Here is a 19173-nt window from a genome sequence, read left to right as displayed (position 1 = left end):
ACTTTTTCTTTTACGTTCACTCGAATTAAACGTATCATTATGCTTTGTTTACACCGAATACACGTCGATTCAAACTTGCACTCTCCAAATTGGAAAATAAATCTGAGCCTCATACACAACGATAATAAATAATTCCATTAAACTATTTATGATTGATAGGAATATCTAATATAATATAAAACAAATAGACCTCACTTGAAGCCCTCAAGCCCTTACAGACACATCCAAACAGTTTGTTCCGGCATACAATGCCGGAACTACACTTTTTATGATATTTGATCTTCATCATAAATGCATTTGTTTACTTCTATGTAACATTCATTATCTTATCCTACATACGATTCGTGGTATTGTATTGTAAATGCTTAATTTCACTGGCTCGGTTTTAAAACCACCAAAAGTCAAAATATTAATATAATATTGCATTATTTAATAACTAAATCAAAAGATTCAAACCTGAAATTTATGCATTATCGTACTTACGATCTCGAACTGTTGACATCTTACTGCGGGGAATACCCAAATCAATTTATTGAATAGAATATACATATATAATTAGGTTATATATTCTGGGTTGTTCGTAATTGATATATGTACATACATATAAGCCAGTAGTATAGCTAGGTGGTTGCGGTAATGCTAACCACTGAGAGGTTCTCGGGTTCAAGCTCTGGATTAACCTCGATTGAAAACAATTTTTTCAGAGTATTTCTGCAGTGCTGCTAGTCAGACTTTGACATTTGTGAATCTAAGTCGATCGTTGCCTATCAGAGATTGCCAATTTGTTTGATTTCATTGTTGAAAAGGTTCATCGTCAAATTGGCAAAAACCATTTTAATCAATATGTCACCACTATTTAAATATGATTTCAAAATTTATAATCTACAAATTTATATATTCAAGTTTATTACCATAGATGTCTCTCAGGGGCAAAACGTAATGACATCATGGAAAAATATTGATTTTTAAATAGATAAATATGTAAAAATAGCTCAGTGCTTAGCGTATAATACTAACAACTAAGGGATCATTGGTTCAAGCCCTGATCTAGTGATGCTGCCAGACCTTGGATAAATGTATGTATAGGTATGTAAATATCATTGTCGAAATGATATTTTCTCATTATATTGGCATAAACTATCATGTCTACTATTTGTCACCACGATTTGAATATGATTTCAAATTTATAATACCACATATGTCGCACAAGGGCAACCCGTAATAGCATAGTGGTAGAATATAAAAAGAAAATAATAATATAACAGTTTCTCAACCTTTCTACACATGCAGAGCAACGAGAATAGGATAAATATTTTGCGGACCAGAAATGCAGTAATAAACAATATTATTTATATGTATTATGGAGGATGAACGAATGAGACGACTGGCATGTTAATGCACGTGTTTATTATATGACAGCTGAAGACAGAGTGAGTAGTAGCTCTCCGAACCCAGCCGAGTTGGTTCCCACTCGCAGGAAGGCAACCAAACTCGACCATGTCGTATAAGCGAGCCGCCACATCACTCCCCCCCCAGCATCAGCGATACCAAAATTACAAAGAAACAAATTTTACAAAAGAAAAAAATTATTGTTACACAAGGAGAAAAAATTATTACGTGGGGAGAAAAAAAATTGTTGACGTGGGTCATCCGCTGTGTACATAGGTGTACCGCCCTGAATGGTCGGTAGATTCGAGGGCGGTGACGTCGCGAGCAGGACGGTGGGTGGTCCGATGGTCGCGCCGATCAATGCGATGCTGCGGCGGCGGCGCTCTTCCGAGGCTGATGTCGGTTGGTGGGGCGGCGGGGGCGGCAGGGGCATCGATGTGGTTGATGATACTCCGAGCTGGACTGTGAGTCGTTGTGGCTCGTGGAGGTGTTGTAGCGCTACCGCCCGTCTCGGCGTGACGACGCTCGTGGGGACGGACGGGGCCTTGATGATGATGATGATGATGGTGCTGAGGTGGTGTATGTCTTGTGGTGCTGGATGACCGTTCTATGTGTAGTGGATCGCGCATGACTCCACATCCAGCTGTCAAGATCGTCGTCTCATTCGCTCCCCCATTTTTTTAAGCACCTGTCATCGACGTTGTGGCTGGACGTCGGTAGGTAGGTAGCCGTGTCTGCTCGTTTATTGTCACCCGCGGGCCGCGACGCGCTCTGTTGATGGCGATGGGGGCGCGGCGGGTAGCTTCCCCGCCTGGCTCGGCGAGGCAGGGATGAGCGGCATGTTGAAATTGATCGAGGCTGCGTGGCTCGATGTCGGGGGTCACCAGTATGGAGGATGAACGAATGAGACGACTGGCATGTTAATGCACGTGTTTATTATATGACAGCTGAAGACAGAGTGAGTAGTAGCTCTCCGAACCCAGCCGAGTTGGTTCCCACTCGCAGGAAGGCAACCAAACTCGACCATGTCGTATAAGCGAGCCGCCACAGTATATATAGTACTCTGCAATACTCAGGTGAATTCAATGAACGAAAAGGAGATTTAATTCATTAGAATTGAAATTAATGTCAGATATAATACAGACATAAACACATTTATAGATAACTAGCTGTATTACCCGGCTTCGCTCAGTGTTTATAATATAAACCGCTTAAACATGACTAAGCTAATTTAATTAAAAAAAAAAAAAAAAATTTAAAATTTAAAAAAAAAATTTAAAAAAAAAATTAAAAAAAAATTTTTAAAAAAATAAAAAAAAAATCAAAAAAAAAAAAATCAAAAAATTTTTTTAAAAAATCAAAAAAAAAATCAATTTTTTTTTTTGCCTTCTAGGGCTTCGCCCTCGGCACCCCCCTGAGCCTTTGCCTTCTAGGGCTTCGCCCCTCCACGCCCCATGAGCAATTGCCGTTTAGGGCTTCGCCCCCATGATCAGTTGCCTTTTAGGGCTTCGCCCCTCCGCGCCCCCATGATTCAAAGCCGTCTAGGGCTTCGCCCCCCTTAGTTAATGCCTTTTAGGGCTTCGCCCCCCGCGCCCCCAAGATTAATTGCCGTTTAGGGCTTCGCCCCCCTTAGTTAATGCCTTTTAGGGCTTCGCCCCTCCGCACCCCCATGATTAAATGCCGTCTAGGGCTTCGCCCCCCCTAGTTAATGCCTTTTAGGGCTTCGCCCCCCGCGCCCCCAAGATTAATTGCCGTTTAGGGCTTCGCCCCCCTTAGCTAATGCCTTTTAGGGCTTCGCCCCTCCGCGCCCCCATGATTAACTGCCGTTTAGGGCTTCGCCCCCATGATCAGTTGCCGATAAGGGCTTCGCCCCTCCACGTCCCCATGGTTAAATGCCGTCTAGGGCTTCGCTCCCATGATCAGTTGCCTTTTAGGGCTTCGCCCCTCCACGTCCCCATGGTTAATTGCCGTCTAGGGCTTCGCCCCCATGATCAATTGCCGATAAGGGCTTCGCCCCTCCACGTCCCCATGGTTAAATGCCGTCTAGGGCTTCGCTCCCATGATCAGTTGCCTTTTAGGGCTTCGCCCCTCCGCGCCCCCATGATTAACTGCCGTTTAGGGCTTCGCCGCCCTTAACTAATGCCTTTTGGGGCTTCGCCCCTCCGCACCCTCATGATTAAATGCCGTCTAGGGCTTCGCCCGCATGATCAGTTGCCGATAAGGGCTTCGCCCCTCCACGTCCCCATGGTTAATTGCCGTCTAGGGCTTCGCCCCCATTATCAGTTGCCTTTTAGGGCTTCGCCCCTCCGCGCCCCCATTATTAAATGCCGTTTAAGGCTTCGCCCCCCTTAGTTAATGCCTTTTAGGGCTTCGCCCCTCCGCGCCCCCATTATTAAATGCCGTTTAGGGCTTCGCCCCCCATAATTAATGCCTTTTGGGGCTTCGCCCCTCCGCACCCTCATGATTAAATGCCGCCTAGGGCTTCGCCCCCCTTAGTTAATGCCTATTAGGGCTTCGCCCCTCCGCGCCCCCATGATTAAATGCCGTCAAGGGCTTCGCCCCCATGATCAGTTGCCGTTTAGGGCTTCGCCTCATAAGGCTGCGCCCCATGGGGCTTCGCCCCATGAGGCTGCGCCCCCTTCGGGGCCCCATGGGGCTGCGCCCCCTTGCGCCCCCTTCGGGGCCCCATGCGGCTAAGCTCCATAAGGCGGCGCCCCATAAGGCGGCGCCCCATAAGGCGGCGCCCCATAAGGCGGCGCCCCATAAGGCAGCGCCCCATAAGGCGGCGCCCCATATGGCGGCGCCCCATAAGGCTGCGCCCCATAAGACAGCGCTCCATAAGGCTGCGCCCCATAAGGCGGCGCCCCATAAGGCAGCGCCCCATAAGGCGGCGCCCCATGAGGCTGCGCCCCCCTGCGCCCCCTTCGGGGCCCCATGAGGCTGCGCCCCCTTTGGGGTCCAATGAGGCTGCACCCCCTTTGGGGCCCCATGAGGCTGCGCCCCCTTTGGGGCCCCATGGGGCTGCGCCCCCTTTGGGGCCGCATGCGGCTAAGCTCCATAAGGCGGCGCCCCATAAGACTGCGCCCCATAAGACAGCGCCCCATAAGGCTACGCCCCATGAGGCTGCGCCCCCCTGCGCCCCCCTGCGCCCCCTTCGGGGCCCCATGGGGCTACGCCCCATGAGGCTGCGCCCCCTTTGGGGCCCCATGGGGCTGCGCCCCCTTGCGCCCCCTTCGGGGCCCCATGTGGCTAAGCTCCATAAGGCGGCGCCCCATAAGGCGGCGCCCCATAAGGCGGCGCCCCATAAGGCTGCGCCCCTAAGGCTGCGCCCCATAAGACAGCGCCCCATAAGGTTGCGCCCCATAAGGCTGCGGCCGATAAGGCTGTGCCCCATAAAGCTGCGCCCCCTTTTGAACCCCATGGGGCTGCGCCCTCCGGGCCCCCTTCGGGGCCCCACGGGGCTACGCCCCTTGTGGCGCCCCTGGCGGGGCCCCATGAAGCTACTCGCGAAACGAATAAAACAAATCGGCGCCCATGGATCGAAAAAAAAAAAAAATCGAATCACGTGTTCGATGACGTCACCGATCTACGGACGACGACGACCAAGGATATTTACATACATACAAAGTCTCTTTCCAAATTATAGATTAGATCATAAATATAATAGCATTATAATAAAGATTAAGTAAAAATATAAAATAAGTAGAATAGTAGGGATTGACTTACATATACAGCCAGCACCAATATATGTAATATACATATGTATATGTAAGAACCAACCAACAAAACATTTCTGCGAGGCCCAAACGGGGGAGAGAATATAAAAATTTCACTCATACATCACATACAATTATGAAAATAAAGATGAGCGGAGACTACCAGACAAAAGGTTAATTAATTAATTTTCTAATTATATTTGATAAAAGCTTTTCGAAAAAATAGGACATACGTTAAGTATACTTTTTTGGAATAAGAAACGTAATATTTTTACAAGGTATGCTAGGCTTTGACTCACTATCTTCGAGAAGAATTATTGCCATTTCCAAATATTTCTTTGGAGTATTAAAGGGAAAAATCGACATCCCTTATATTTATTGGAATTTATATTTTCGGCGCCTGAATGCGGTAGAGCTTTGCGTCATCATTTACTTTTCCAACCAATAACTCGTCTCTTGTAAAGGCTATCCGGTTCATTAATGTGATTGATGAGCATTTGGACCTGTTCAATTGTCATGTTGATGAGCTGGTTAGTTTCTTGAGATTCAACACGAGACTATTTGAATGAGATGAATGATTGGAATTTTTATTGTTTTTATTTTCTTTCTTATGTTTTGTAATACTGGTGTGACGCTTTGGGTCACACTGGTCATTTTATTGTTATTATTATTATAAAATAATAAATTAAATTAAATAAATAAATATTATATAGTGTCAAACAAAAAGCGAAAATGTGTTTCCATTTTGATTACATCGTTTTTGGACTTTGGAGCACATTTGACACATAATCGTTCCACAGAAGTTTCGACACACAATCTATAGCTGCGATCGCGAATAAATAGTAGAAAACAACGCCAATTAGGAACGTGAATAGCCGCCTTTAGCTTGAAAAACGGCCTGAAAGTTTAAACCCCATGCAGGCGCGTAGGTAACACGAAATCAATTCAACACGCTGTGATTTGCTCATTCTACTTCTATTTCCGGTAGGGTTAAGAGGTTAAACTGTGCTCTAATAGCTTTCAACCCCTTCGCCCAGCACGGAACAGTTTGAAAATATACATATTACTTCAATTGAAAAAACCGAATTTGAAACGCAATGTCAGACGCCGAAGCCACGCTGAAAAACATCGCTGAAATCGTGAGTGAGAAATTAAAAAAAAGTATATATGTATATAAATAAAACCGGATTAAAAATCGTGCACGCTTCTAGATGAGCGGTTTCGCTCTGGTCATTGGACCAATGAGACCGGAAGTAGATTCTGTGAAAAGAATATATGTATGTGTATAGTGCGCTCAAAATGGGGGTCAATTGAACGTGTGTGCTTTGATTGTTGTCGGATCATTGTTGTATTTTGTTGAAATATCCGGTTTTGAGGATGTGTGACGTTGAACTAATGCGATGTTGTATTTTCGATCGCATGATTAATTAAAATATGCATGTATTATTTGTGTGTGTGTGTGTGTGTGTGTGTGTGTGTGCTTATGAAAAAAAAACTTTATTTTATTATATTTTGGCTAATGTTGTGCGACTGTCGTTTACGCATAATGTACAAAGTTTTTCTTTCATTTGCTCGGTTTTGCGTGTCGAACGTGTATTCCTTTTTTGCATTAAATTAGATTATTTTATTATGTGATGTGCGAGGAAAAAAGCGTCGGGGGAAAATCGCACAAGTTTGCCGTACGAATTTGCGAAAATTTGTATTTAATTTGTATATTCAAAAATCGTTTCGTAATGTTTGTTGTTATTATTATTCAATGTTGGAACTTTTTTTAAGGATTTGACTACTCGATTCGTATTAAAATTTTATTTATAAAATAAAATGAGTTTTAATACTGTTTAAATATTAATATGTATGTAATTTTTGTTTCGTAGAATCCGTGACGTCAAATTTAATAAAAAAACAAATGAATATTTAAATATAAATTTAATAAAATTTTTACTATTACATTTAATGTTTAATATTAATTGGTTTTATTACTTTTGTTGACATTCGATTATTTAAATTTGAAAAATACGACCAATAGTCACAAAATTTAATTTAAGTTTAGTTAATCATAGCTGTGATTTAGGAAGAAAACACACAGAGAGGCACGCGGCACGTGTTTTTTTTGGATAGTTTTGCACTAAAATAAATGCTAGCACACATAATCACCCCCCTGGAGTGGTTTGGGTGATATTTTATTTTTGTATTGACTTACATAGGTTTGACAGTGATCGGTAACGGTGATATTTGAAGAAATATAGGATAAATGTAGGAGAAACTTGTCGAAATAATAATATGCTACAAATTAGCAATTAACTTAAAAGGAACGCACTTCCCAGCTGGAAGTCAGGAGGACTAAAAACAAAACAAGTGCCCCGTGCCTCTCTGTGTGTTTTCGCTCCTATAGTTATTGACCTATAAATTAAATCAGTTATAATATATTATATTTTAAATCGTACAAATAAATAATTTTTTGCATTTACAATTTGTCAAACCTAAATAAACACATTTTTCACACTACATGGTTTTTCCTGACAATACTATGTATATGTAATAGTTTTCCTGACGTTATGTAATAGTAAAATTACACAAATAATAAAAATTGGGATTAGTTTTTTTGTATAGTGTATATAAAGAAAATTAAATATGATTTGGGGGAGAGGGGTTGGTGGGGGAGGGCAAATTCAAGCTTTTGCCCCGGTCGCAATATTTTTTCGCAAAGCTCTGTATATATACATAGGTACATATACACACAATGATCGTAATTTGTATGTATGTATATTTGTAAGCTATGCACAGTTTTCTACTAAGGCAACTAAATTTGATATACATACATACATACAATCTCGTGGGGGAATTGGATTATTAGTCACATCACGACCGCCCAAAAGACAATTTTTGCCATGGAAATCGCGAATACGGAATATTTGGCACTCGAGTTCTCGTTAGTATGATAGCTATCGTTAGTATGATGGACTTTTCGGCTGCGAGATGTTCCGTTATAGAGATTTTAGTGACTTTTGGGCGAGCGCTTTGTGACCAATAATCACCGAACCATCTCGTGCTACCCTAACATATTATTATATAATATACTAGTATTTTTACCCGACTTCACTCGGTATTTGTAATATGAACCGCTTAAACACGGCCAATCTAATAGTAAACATTTTATTAAATTTATTTGAATAGTTTTATTTTATTTAAATTTATTTGAATATTTATTTGTTAGATGACGTCATGGATTTACGAACCAACAGTACTTACAGAGTCTCTTTCGAAATTATATATTAGATATGGATGTATAACATAACATAATAGAACGTAAGCTGATTTTGAAAAAGATCCGAGACCTTTGAAAGTTTCATTTTTCAACTTTTATCCGCCCGGGCAACGACGGCTCTAAATATAAAAATAATAATAGAAAAGAATCATAATAATTATGATATGAACTTTCAATGGCACAACATTTTGAGGCCTTGAAAGTGCACGACCGATAATATCTCATCATAAAAAGTCAACTAATGATCAACTACATACATAGATAAGTATATGTACATAGATCAATCCAAACGCATTGATTTTGATTTTTAAATGCTTTTATTATTACTAAATTATGTTCACAATACATATTATATCTATTTTAATAGCTACTGATCTACTGATCATTTTATATTTTACAATTTTAATTTAATTTTGTTAGTAATCATAGTATTATATTATTCTAATGTTAATGTACGGCATAATAGGAAATAGAGCTCAAAACCCTATTAACAGTTCTTATAATTACTCATAATACATCTAATACATGATATAAATTAAAGATTCTCTAAAGTCGACGATCTAAATCAGATTGTGTTTAGGTAATCTAATCCTAACGAATTGCACATGACGAATTATATTGAAATTTAGCACTAAAGTAAATCCAACTCAACCCAACCCAACCCCCAGTATGAGTAACGCGAAAGCGTATGTTACGCCATTAGGCATATCTTCCACATATTTACTACGCATAACACGAATTTGAATATGGAAGCTTTAAGTGTGATAATAAACTCGAGTACATAAAATCGTTCGAGCGCACACGGTTATGATTCTCGAATAACCCCTTTCCACCTCCCATCCTCCCCTCCCACCACCCACATTTGACATGTTTGTATGTGCACATAATAACGCAAATGTGTGTTAACACAACAAAGGTAATTACGGTTACAAAAAAAAAAGTTATCTCTCATTTTCAGTTAACGTTCCGGTTGATACGTTGTCTCCGCGTCCATTAGTTTGTCATTTCGTTACGTTCGCTTGACAGCGCGACACACTACCCGAATTCACGTAAAAGCACTTGTAATAACACTCAAAATATCTTTCATGTTGTAAAGGACGATCTAAACCGTGTGTTTGCATTAAAAAATGTGATTTTTTCGGATAATTTTGCGTTTTGAAGTGAATCTGCGCGACGCGCAATACTCATTGCCATACTGCAATGCGTTTCGTGCCATGTGCGTCGATTGAGCCGATCGAATAAAATCGATTATTTAAAAACATTTTAAATGGATTATTATGTTTGTGTAATTTAAAAGGTATGTTTGTATTATAAATAAACTTAATTTAATTGAAAATTTCTTATAAATGTGTGTAATTTGAGTTTAAAAGTCGCATGCGCGTGAATTTGATTTTTTCGATTGATGTTATTTTAAGTTCAATTTCAGTGATTTATTCCGAAATAAAGTGTCGAAGATAAAATTTAGTATGTATTGCACATATGATATAAATTTAAACGGCCTCCGTGACGAGCCAGAATGTTAAATTACAGAAAACGCAAATATCGGAAGGCAAAGATCGAAAATCGAAAGATCTTAAGTCGAAAGATCAAAAAAAAAGGGTGCATGGTAAACGGTACATACTCACTTAATTTGCGCGAGCAGGATACAACAGGAACAAGAGGAACAGGCTTTTCCTCCCGTATTAATGTGCGCGCACAGAATACGGGAGGAAAAGCTTGTTCCTCTTGTTCCTGTTGTACCCCGCTCGCGCAAATTAAGTGAGTATGTACCGTTTACCATGCACCCTTTTTTTTTGATCTTTCGACTTAAGATATTTCGATTTTCGATCTTTGTCTTCCAATATTTGTGTTTTCTGTAATTTAACATTCTGGCTCGTCACGTAGAACCAAATTTAAATATTCATTGACGCAGTGTACAGTTTCTCAATTTATTATTTAATATTATTGATCAATAAAACGATGCTGTATTCAGAAGCACTTCAGAATATTACATAAAGTAAAGCATATTACCGATGAGATGACGTTTTTCATTTATTATTAAAATATTGATAGTAACATTATTTCATAAGAAATACACTAAAATATAATAAATCATGTACCCAGATATGATATAACACTATTGTTCGGGAATTCCAGCTGAAAAGTGTGTCGGAATTTGAGAGAGTCTATTTTTGATCCGAAAATATAGTGAAAATAAATAAGTGATGGAAAAATTCGTTATATGAGTCGCTATATTTGAAAGTGGCGGAAGTCCAATTTCCAGTTCCGTAAACACTATTTCTGTTTGACTTCATTCACAAATTGCTACCACTTCTTTTATTTGGATATGTCCAGAATCTCGGAAAAGTAGAATAAACGTATTACAGGCCACCAGTATATTTAAATATTGCTAAACGCAAAACATTATATTCAATGTTTCACGAAATATTTCTCGAAATGAAGAAAAGTGGACTTCTGCCACTTTAAAATATAACGGCTCAAATGTAATGATCTTAGAAAAATTTAACTGCGGCGTACTACGTAAAAATTCAATAAAATATGACAATATAGGGCAAACTATAAAATAATCTGATTACTATTACTAATAATATGATTACTAACAAAATTAAATTAAAATTTTAAAATAGAAAATGAATGATTATAAAAATATATAAAAACTATATATAAAAATAGTGATTTATTTTTATAATTGATTTTGTTTTTTTTTTTGTTGAAATTCAATTATTTAAAGTTGAAAAACACAACCGATACATGAAAGATTTTTTTATTAATCGTAAAATGTTTGATCCAAAAGCTTTCACTGTGAAATGTTTTCAACTCTGAATTTTCCAATACATAAATTAATTAAATTGAATTAAAAATCATTTTTATAATAAAGATTGCGAAAATGCAATTATTATAAATGTTGATGAATTTATTATTTTGATTAAAAATGCCATTATTATTATACAGAGGGCTGCGAAGGGTAGGTGGGGGGGAGGTGAAGAGAGGGGTGATTATCTTTTCATTATCTTCCTATTGTCTAGTACTATACCCCTTTTTATTTATCTTAGCATTTGACGAACTATATGTTTGGATTCATATTTAAATTTCCTTGGTACATGGTATGTATAAGAGAAAATGTCAAGTGAACCGAAATGAGATGTAAAAGTTAGTCCAAAGATCATAATCCGTTATTCCTACAATTATAAATCAAAGTCACGGAAACCTTATTATGTAAGCCAAAAGAATAACCAAAAACTGCATACAAAACTTTCATATAATATATGTATCTCATAGTAAACTTTAATAGCACTCACTCAGTTTAGTAGTGTAATTTACACACTTATAAGAAGACGGTGACTGAATAAGTGAAAACGTGCAATTTTCCATTCTCCTATTGGTGTCTCAAAAGTTTCATGCCTCTCGGCGTAGTCTGTGAAGTTTCAGAATTTTAATACGATATTATTTAAAATGGTCGACAGGTGTGCTCGGAAATGGGATGTTCGGCTAGCGTGGTGGATGCTGTGGATGTGGCTGGAGCCGACCTTCGTCTACCTCACTCCAAGCTTAAGTTCACGGTGAGCCAGCTGAAGGGGCTCAACACCAGGTTGAACAGCCTCAGCGAAGACTTGAAGACGCGTAAGCAACGAAATTTCACGATGTTTAAATAGATCTAATTCTGTTTCTATCGTTGCGAATTCGATTTGAACGGTCAGAATTAATTGCTATAGTTGTACTTTAATAACGTTGGGTAGTTGGCGGGGAAAAATAGCCGTACATTCGATTGTGTGTGAATACCCAGTTTTGTAACAATGGAGAATCTCGTGCGTCCACGTGACACGTATCGTCGCTTTGTTTCCGTTTCCGGTTTATAAACCCGACGCGTTTCCGTTCGCGTAAAAATCAGGAAGGCCTTTATTATATTCGGTTATATAAAACACATTTGAATTATAACATTAATATAATAAGACCAAATGAACTTCTATTATGTACATATGTATGTAAAATGTATAGAGATTGTTTTCATCGATTTTACAGAGAATTATATTTATTTATTCATTATTAATGCCGTATACATATAAAACATGCTAGTCATTCACCAAATGCATGTGAGCTACTGTCAAAAGCAGGCAAAACGTGTGCGAGTAACTAGAATATGTATGTAAAAATGTGAACGTTACAAGAGTTTGAACATGTTTTTCATAAAGTATGACGTATATACATAGAAGAAGATATATTTTGTTTTTGAAATCGAATATACATTTGTATTAAAACTAAAATCAGACTAAAATTAAACTTTCAGAGTTTCTATCAGAGGATGCCGAGAGCATAGCAGAGCGTCTGGTACAGGGACTGGTGTGCGGGGCAGCAGTCAAAGATTCCAGATTCAATTCAAAGTTTATAGTAGTTTTACACAAAGATAGAATTGTGAGCTCCCCGTTCCGTTTTCCATTTTCTATTAGCCGAACTTATCCAAAACTTGTAATAAAAAGTGCGAAACTTCACAGTGCAAGTCGAGCTCCCTGGAGTATCTGGTGCTTTTAGACGACCTGGAAGGAAGCTGTGCGGTAGCAGAAGGACCACCTGGTTGTGCGCGTTTACGTCCTCAGGAGCACGTGCTTCACAAGTGGCAAGATTTCTTAACACCTTCCGGTTTCCTCAGACGGTAGCTTCTATATTCAAATTTCACACAATATACTAGGCACCGTTCTGAAACTGACACTTATTTCGTTCAGAGATAAAGTCATCGAGAGATGGGTTGAAGTCTTAGCAGCTGCAGCAGCCGATGGAATAATCGGAGGTGGACTTAATTCTGAGTCAACTGCACCTGGGTATCTCGTGCAACCTTGCGTGCTGCAACGTTTGAGAAGCTTAAAACCTCAAGAGCAGTGCTTTTACGGCAATGGTAGGACTTTTACTTTGATTTGAGTGCTGTATTGATCTACGTTTTAAAGTTTTTGGTAATTTTTTCAGCAACTGAATGCCAATTTCCCTCGTCTCGAGATTACCGCATTGCAATAGTTGAAGGAAATCCTTGGGTTAGGGTTCGTTTAGCTGGAGGTGCTTTGGCTGGAGGTGCTGAGGCTAAATTAGCACTAGGAACAGCTTATCATGGTTGGCCAGCTGGTAGTGACTTTCCATCTAGAGCTCCCTTGGGTCATTCGGATGCTTTGTTATTTTATAGGGCTGCACAAACGGTATGAGTAAATTTGATCTAAAATGGTATCAGTGATGTAATTTGATGGGTTCGAACTATTTTTAGGGATTTTTCGTGGTCAGCGGTGGTCCTGGATCAGGTGTGCAGTGGTCTGAACGTGCTGCTGGGTGGCAAGTATGGCCAGCTGGAGCTAGAGCCTTATTAGCAGCACGCGGAGAAGGATTTACCAGAGTAACACGTGCTTGTATGGCAGTGTTAGATCACTTGCGAGCTACCGGTCAGGTATGAGTGATCAAAAGATTTATATACGCACATGCGATTTTATTAAATTTGATGGATTTTTATAATATATAGCCTCCTCTACGAGCTGTGAGTCGTTTCATGGTTGAAGAAGCGCTTTTATGGAGAGCAGAGAAGCCGACAGGACGAGCCCCAGCTGGAGACCTACGCTCATGGACCTCCAGCCATTTGGCTCATCATATACTATGCACCTATGATACGTATGTATGTTCGTTTGATTAATATAGAATACGCAAGAAACTTAGATTAAATATCCTATTTAGACTTTTGGGACAGATCCGTGCCAGAACCGGAAGGCACTATTTCTTCCAAGGATGCGATATGATCAAGATGACAGTTTGGAGAGCTGCTCGAATTGGGGAACGAGATTGGAGAGGAGATGCTGATTGTTTGGCTAGCTTTTTAAAACGGCTTCACGATGAAAGTGGTTCAAAGGTTGAAGAAAGTAAGTACGTTTATGAAATTGATCTAAAATTTTAACATATCGGTATTAGAATTTTTAAATTTATAGGCGTTGAAGTATTCCCAACTAGTCAAGAAAGATTAGAGATGGCTTTGTGTGGTCGTTGGAGTCTTCTGCTCCAAGAGCTAACACCAGCTGGAAGTACCAAAGGGAGAAGACTTGCTGGTGCTCCACCTTATTCTCCTCGTCAGCTGTCTTACGTGGCAGCAGTTGCTAGAGAATTGTTAGCAGCAAGACAGCTTGTTATTCAAGTAATTATGAATTCAAAAAGTTAGTACATATCACATAAGTATATATTATAAATCATATAAAAAATATAGGAATCAAACGATTGGTATCAAGGAAGTTTAACAGCAACTGCATATCAACGACAAGACCCTATAGAAGATTTGATACACTTATTAGCAATAATCTTGGATCAGGCCAGGGACTATTTCTTAAAATCAAACTTTCCTAATAATCTTTTTACAAAAACCACCTCAAAAGACAATAGGACTGCTTTGCTTGCAAAAAACGATCATTCTAAAGACACTATAAAAAGGCACAAGCTAAAGAACTGCTACGACGCATCTTCAGCATATTTACTCGATTCAGTTCGAAGAGATCCCGAAACCCAAAAGGAAGATTTGGTCAACGATTCCATACTAGTAAGGACTTTATTACGATGGCTGTATAAAGCTGTCGATGATGACAAAAAATACTTGAGTCCTGTGCTGAAACCTTATTTAGATCTGCTATTTGTGACTTCACATGAAAACTGCTGGCACATGGAAGAGTTCAAATCGAGGGTGTGTGAGAAGGAATTGGAATCACTTAAATCATTTTGTAAAATGGTCGGAGAAGGGAGTGTCAGTCCTGCTGATGGGATATTGGAGGCTGCAACCAAAGGATGGTCCTGGGCTGAGAAAATCCTCGATACATTGAATATAGTATCTAGTATAGATTCAGGTACTATTTTATTCATTTACTTATTTATCATGTAACATATGTAAAATTTTAGTATTGCCTTTATAGCTTTAAGGATACTATTTACTGCTGCAAATGGAAAGGTGTTGAAATTTGATTTGAGTCTACCCAAGGATTCGCGGGAAAGGGAAACTTGGAATACTTTCTATTCAAGCAGAAAAGATGGACAAGTTGCCAAATTGAAACTAGCTGAAAAGTGTGTCGTTGAAGCTTTTGCATTTGGACTAGATAGAGAATTATATAGGTATGGATTTTGACTGAACAAAACTTTAATACAAAAATTACGATTAAGATGTGCTTAGCAATTTTCTTCTAGGAGTTTCAAGGACATTGAGAAACATCCGTTGGGTAATAAATATTTCAAGGTTAAATTTTCTCGGTTATAGTATAAATTTTGTTCAAGAGTTAATTAGAAGATTAAAATTTAGGGTCAATTTAGTGTTTGAGTTTGTTGATTGCTCGTAAATGCTTCACTAATACGGCTTAGGGCTCATATTAAGATCAAAGAAATCTAGTTCAAGGTCAAAATTATACGCTTTATATTTATATTCTGATAGTTGTGGAACAACAGCACTTTCGAGCAAAAGTGAAGAAGTCTTACACGGTGGAAAGTTTGATTTGAGTTTTGGAGACGCCTCAACGACCCACACTTTGAGGAGCGTGCGTAGCGTCAAATTGGCCGACTACGACAATGGAAACAAGTACCACACTTTGAGAAGTGTCGACTCCAAGTACAACACTTTGAGAAATTCTGAAAGTTTGTTCGGAGCTTGTTGGACTAGTGGCAACACATTGAGGATGAAGAGCAAATTGGCGCGACCCACAGTTTTGGGAGAGCTGAGAGTGACCGATAATGACACAAATAGAGAAACGCTAGGTAAATTCCACATCGATTTAATTTTATTTCAAAGTTTCGCCTATTAATTGAATGGAATTCTCAAAGATGCTGAATACTCCTTGCACTGCCACTTGAGGGACTTCAGTCCTATGAATTCAGTTTTGGCATCTAACTATCAATTAGCTCCACACAGAGAATACACAGGAGCGGTAAAAGCGTTGATAACCATGCAAAGATACAGCGTAAGTTACTGAACCATATTTTATCAAGTTCAAAGAAGTGCTTGAAATAATGTTGAAATGCTTTTAAAGGTCTTGCAGGAGTTGGCCGGGTGGTTGGGAGACGGTGGTGAAAGAGCTGGTGCTTTGAAAGCTTTGCATAGATTGGCCCGAGGAGGAAGGAGAGCTTCTGGACCAAGTATGTCTTCGACACTTCAACCTGCATTTCACAGGCACAATTATACACTCAGGTGATGAAACTTTCCAACCTTAAAATATTATCTGAAGTAAAAGTGATTAAATTCAGTGCGATTTTAGTCCAAAGAAATCCAATTTACCACACAAGCAAAGAGCTTCAATTAGGCAATATTATAGAAGAAGAAATATAGACGCACTATCGGGCGATGAAAGCAGTAATAAAAAAGAAGAGAAAGCTAAAAGTCCTGATAGTTCAAAAGATTCCCAGGTGAGTTTTTTTTAAGTGTATTGAATATAATAGAAGTACTAATAAATGGAAACGTTTTGTTTTGTATGTAGACAAGCTATACTCCATCACCTAGAACTAGAGAAGAAGAATTAGATCTAGAAGTCCAAAAGGAATATTTGGAGAATAAGGCATTGCATGACATTTGCGGAAATACTACTGTAATGAACGACGAATATTTAGAAATGTGTCGAGAAGTAATCAGAGAATCGAATGCGAAGCTATCCCAAAGTTCAGTTTTGAATTTAGATCGAGTAGAAAGCAAAAAGGGAAGAGTGTCTAGAAAGGGTAGCAATAGATCTTCATCAGTTGGAAGAAGCGGAGGAAAAGAAGTCAAATCATATTTATCTACGTCTACAATGGGAAGAAACGTGGGAAAAGATGTGAAAGTATCAGTTGATTCTTTGCTAGGCACTTGTAGAGAGGCTAGACTCCAACAAGTAGCTAGAAAATCAGTTCTCCCTAGAGCTAGTTCTGCAGGAGACGGATTGTTCGGAGATGCCTTCAAAATATCTCCTATTTATTCTGGAGTACAATCTGAATATGATCTAGTAAGTGTGATAAGCATATCTACTTCTACATATATATACAAGTGCATATTTTTTTACAGACATTGATATGTAGTCTAATTTCAGATGACGCAATCTATCCTCCAAAGCACAGGTGCTCAACTAGCAGGTGATAGACAAAGGCATCTAGCGCCACCGCCTAGAGATAGATTCTATCCATGACACAAACCTGCATTGGCCAATAATTGAAAATGAAAACAAATCTTATGAAATTTTTCGAAAGTTTGTAAAGAAGGTCTATTAATATGTATTATATTATAAGTAAGAGAAATTTAATAAAATCATTGATATTTTTATGTACATCTTGTTTCAATGCAGACAATAGATAAATATTTGAGAAAGAAATTTCCATTAAGGATAGTTCAGTTTTATATAAAATATAAACGAAACCTTTTCAATTTATTTTTTTATATAATATTATATTTAAAATACATTTTAGTTTTCTTTTAATGGAAAAATATATAATATAATATGTACTTCAAATGTACACGTTATATTGAATTTCTTGAGTACCTACCCAACCTAAAACTTCAATACTACGAGTATATTAAATATTTCTATGGAATATTTTAATATACAAACATATAAAAAGAATTTCATTTTAAAATAATTAAAAAATGATTCAAGTTTTGGATCAATAAATTAAAATTCATGCCCCAATATCAAGTCTATCATAACAATTTTCTATAATTATAAATTTTCATATCAAAAATGAGATGTGGTCATCTTAAATCGGTAATTTCGAATAGAATTTGATAATTCTAATCTCTATTCCGTAGATATAAATATAGACAAGAGACATTTTCCTTTGAATATTAACATGAAAACACATTACGTGTATTAAATTATAAATCAGATCTCTGAGAAGATTTTGATATTGACAGGAAACATCGCACAATTCTTTTAACAATTTTTCATATCGAAAATAAGATTTCATCATCTTTAATTGCGAATGAAATTTGAACCTTAACCTCAAATATGTAGAAAACTATTCTTTTAAAAAAGTTTTAAGAATACATATTGACTGTAGTACATAGTTGATTGAGTAATGATTTGAAAATCACTCGATGAATTTAAAATTAGATGTGATTATCTAATGATTATATATATATATATATATATATATATATATATATATATATATATATATATATATATATATATATATATATATATATATATATATATATATATATATAAATATATTCCTATATATATATATATATATATATATATATATATATATATATATATATATATATATATATATATATATATATATATATATATATATATATATATATATATATATATATATAGGAATATATTTATATATAATAGAAGCAATTTCCTTAAGAAAATACAATATATTAAATTATAAATCAGATATGAAAGAAAATTTTAATATTGAAATTCAATTAGCAACTTTTCCTATCAAAAAATTAGATTTTAACATCTTAAATTGCGAATCTCTAGTAATCTATTAATTTAAATATTTACATATACCTACATACATATATAAAAACATTATTATCCATATTTATATGTGGATAAGATTTCAACAAATTTCCATCTCAATAACATCTATTATAAAAATTGATTTAATATTTACACACGTTTGACAATCGTTATATGCATATAAATAAATAAATCATGCCGTACAAACAATTTAATTCTGGCTTCAAGTATTTTATTTGTACACAACCAACAATTGAATGGGATGAAACGAGGCGTCAACACGAACATGGACATGTGACATGATAATAGACATGCGACGCAGAAAATAAACAGTCACCGCGATACATCACAATGCAAATTTTCCACA

At 37.5% G+C, this 19173-nt stretch overlaps 1 protein-coding gene across 1 annotated transcript; it reads left to right on the top strand.

Annotated features, from left to right (window-relative positions):
- Window positions 1-14327: 14327 nt before the first annotated feature.
- Window positions 14328-17749, top strand: LOC143920188 (uncharacterized). The gene is made up of 9 exons (XM_077442920.1): window positions 14328-14524; window positions 14594-15221; window positions 15288-15483; window positions 15797-16116; window positions 16183-16319; window positions 16389-16546; window positions 16614-16761; window positions 16833-17330; window positions 17415-17749. Exons 1-9 carry the CDS (start codon window positions 14360-14362, stop codon window positions 17508-17510), a joined length of 2346 nt encoding a protein of 781 aa, XP_077299046.1. The 5' UTR covers window positions 14328-14359; the 3' UTR covers window positions 17511-17749.
- The last annotated feature ends 1424 nt before the right edge of the window (window positions 17750-19173 follow it).

The sequence above is a fragment of the Arctopsyche grandis genome, chromosome 12 (assembly GCF_051622035.1).
Source record: "Arctopsyche grandis isolate Sample6627 chromosome 12, ASM5162203v2, whole genome shotgun sequence".
Lineage (NCBI taxonomy): Eukaryota > Metazoa > Arthropoda > Insecta > Trichoptera > Hydropsychidae > Arctopsyche > Arctopsyche grandis.
Note: the sequence above shows the minus strand (reverse complement) of the source record. Positions and strands in the feature narration are given on the sequence as shown.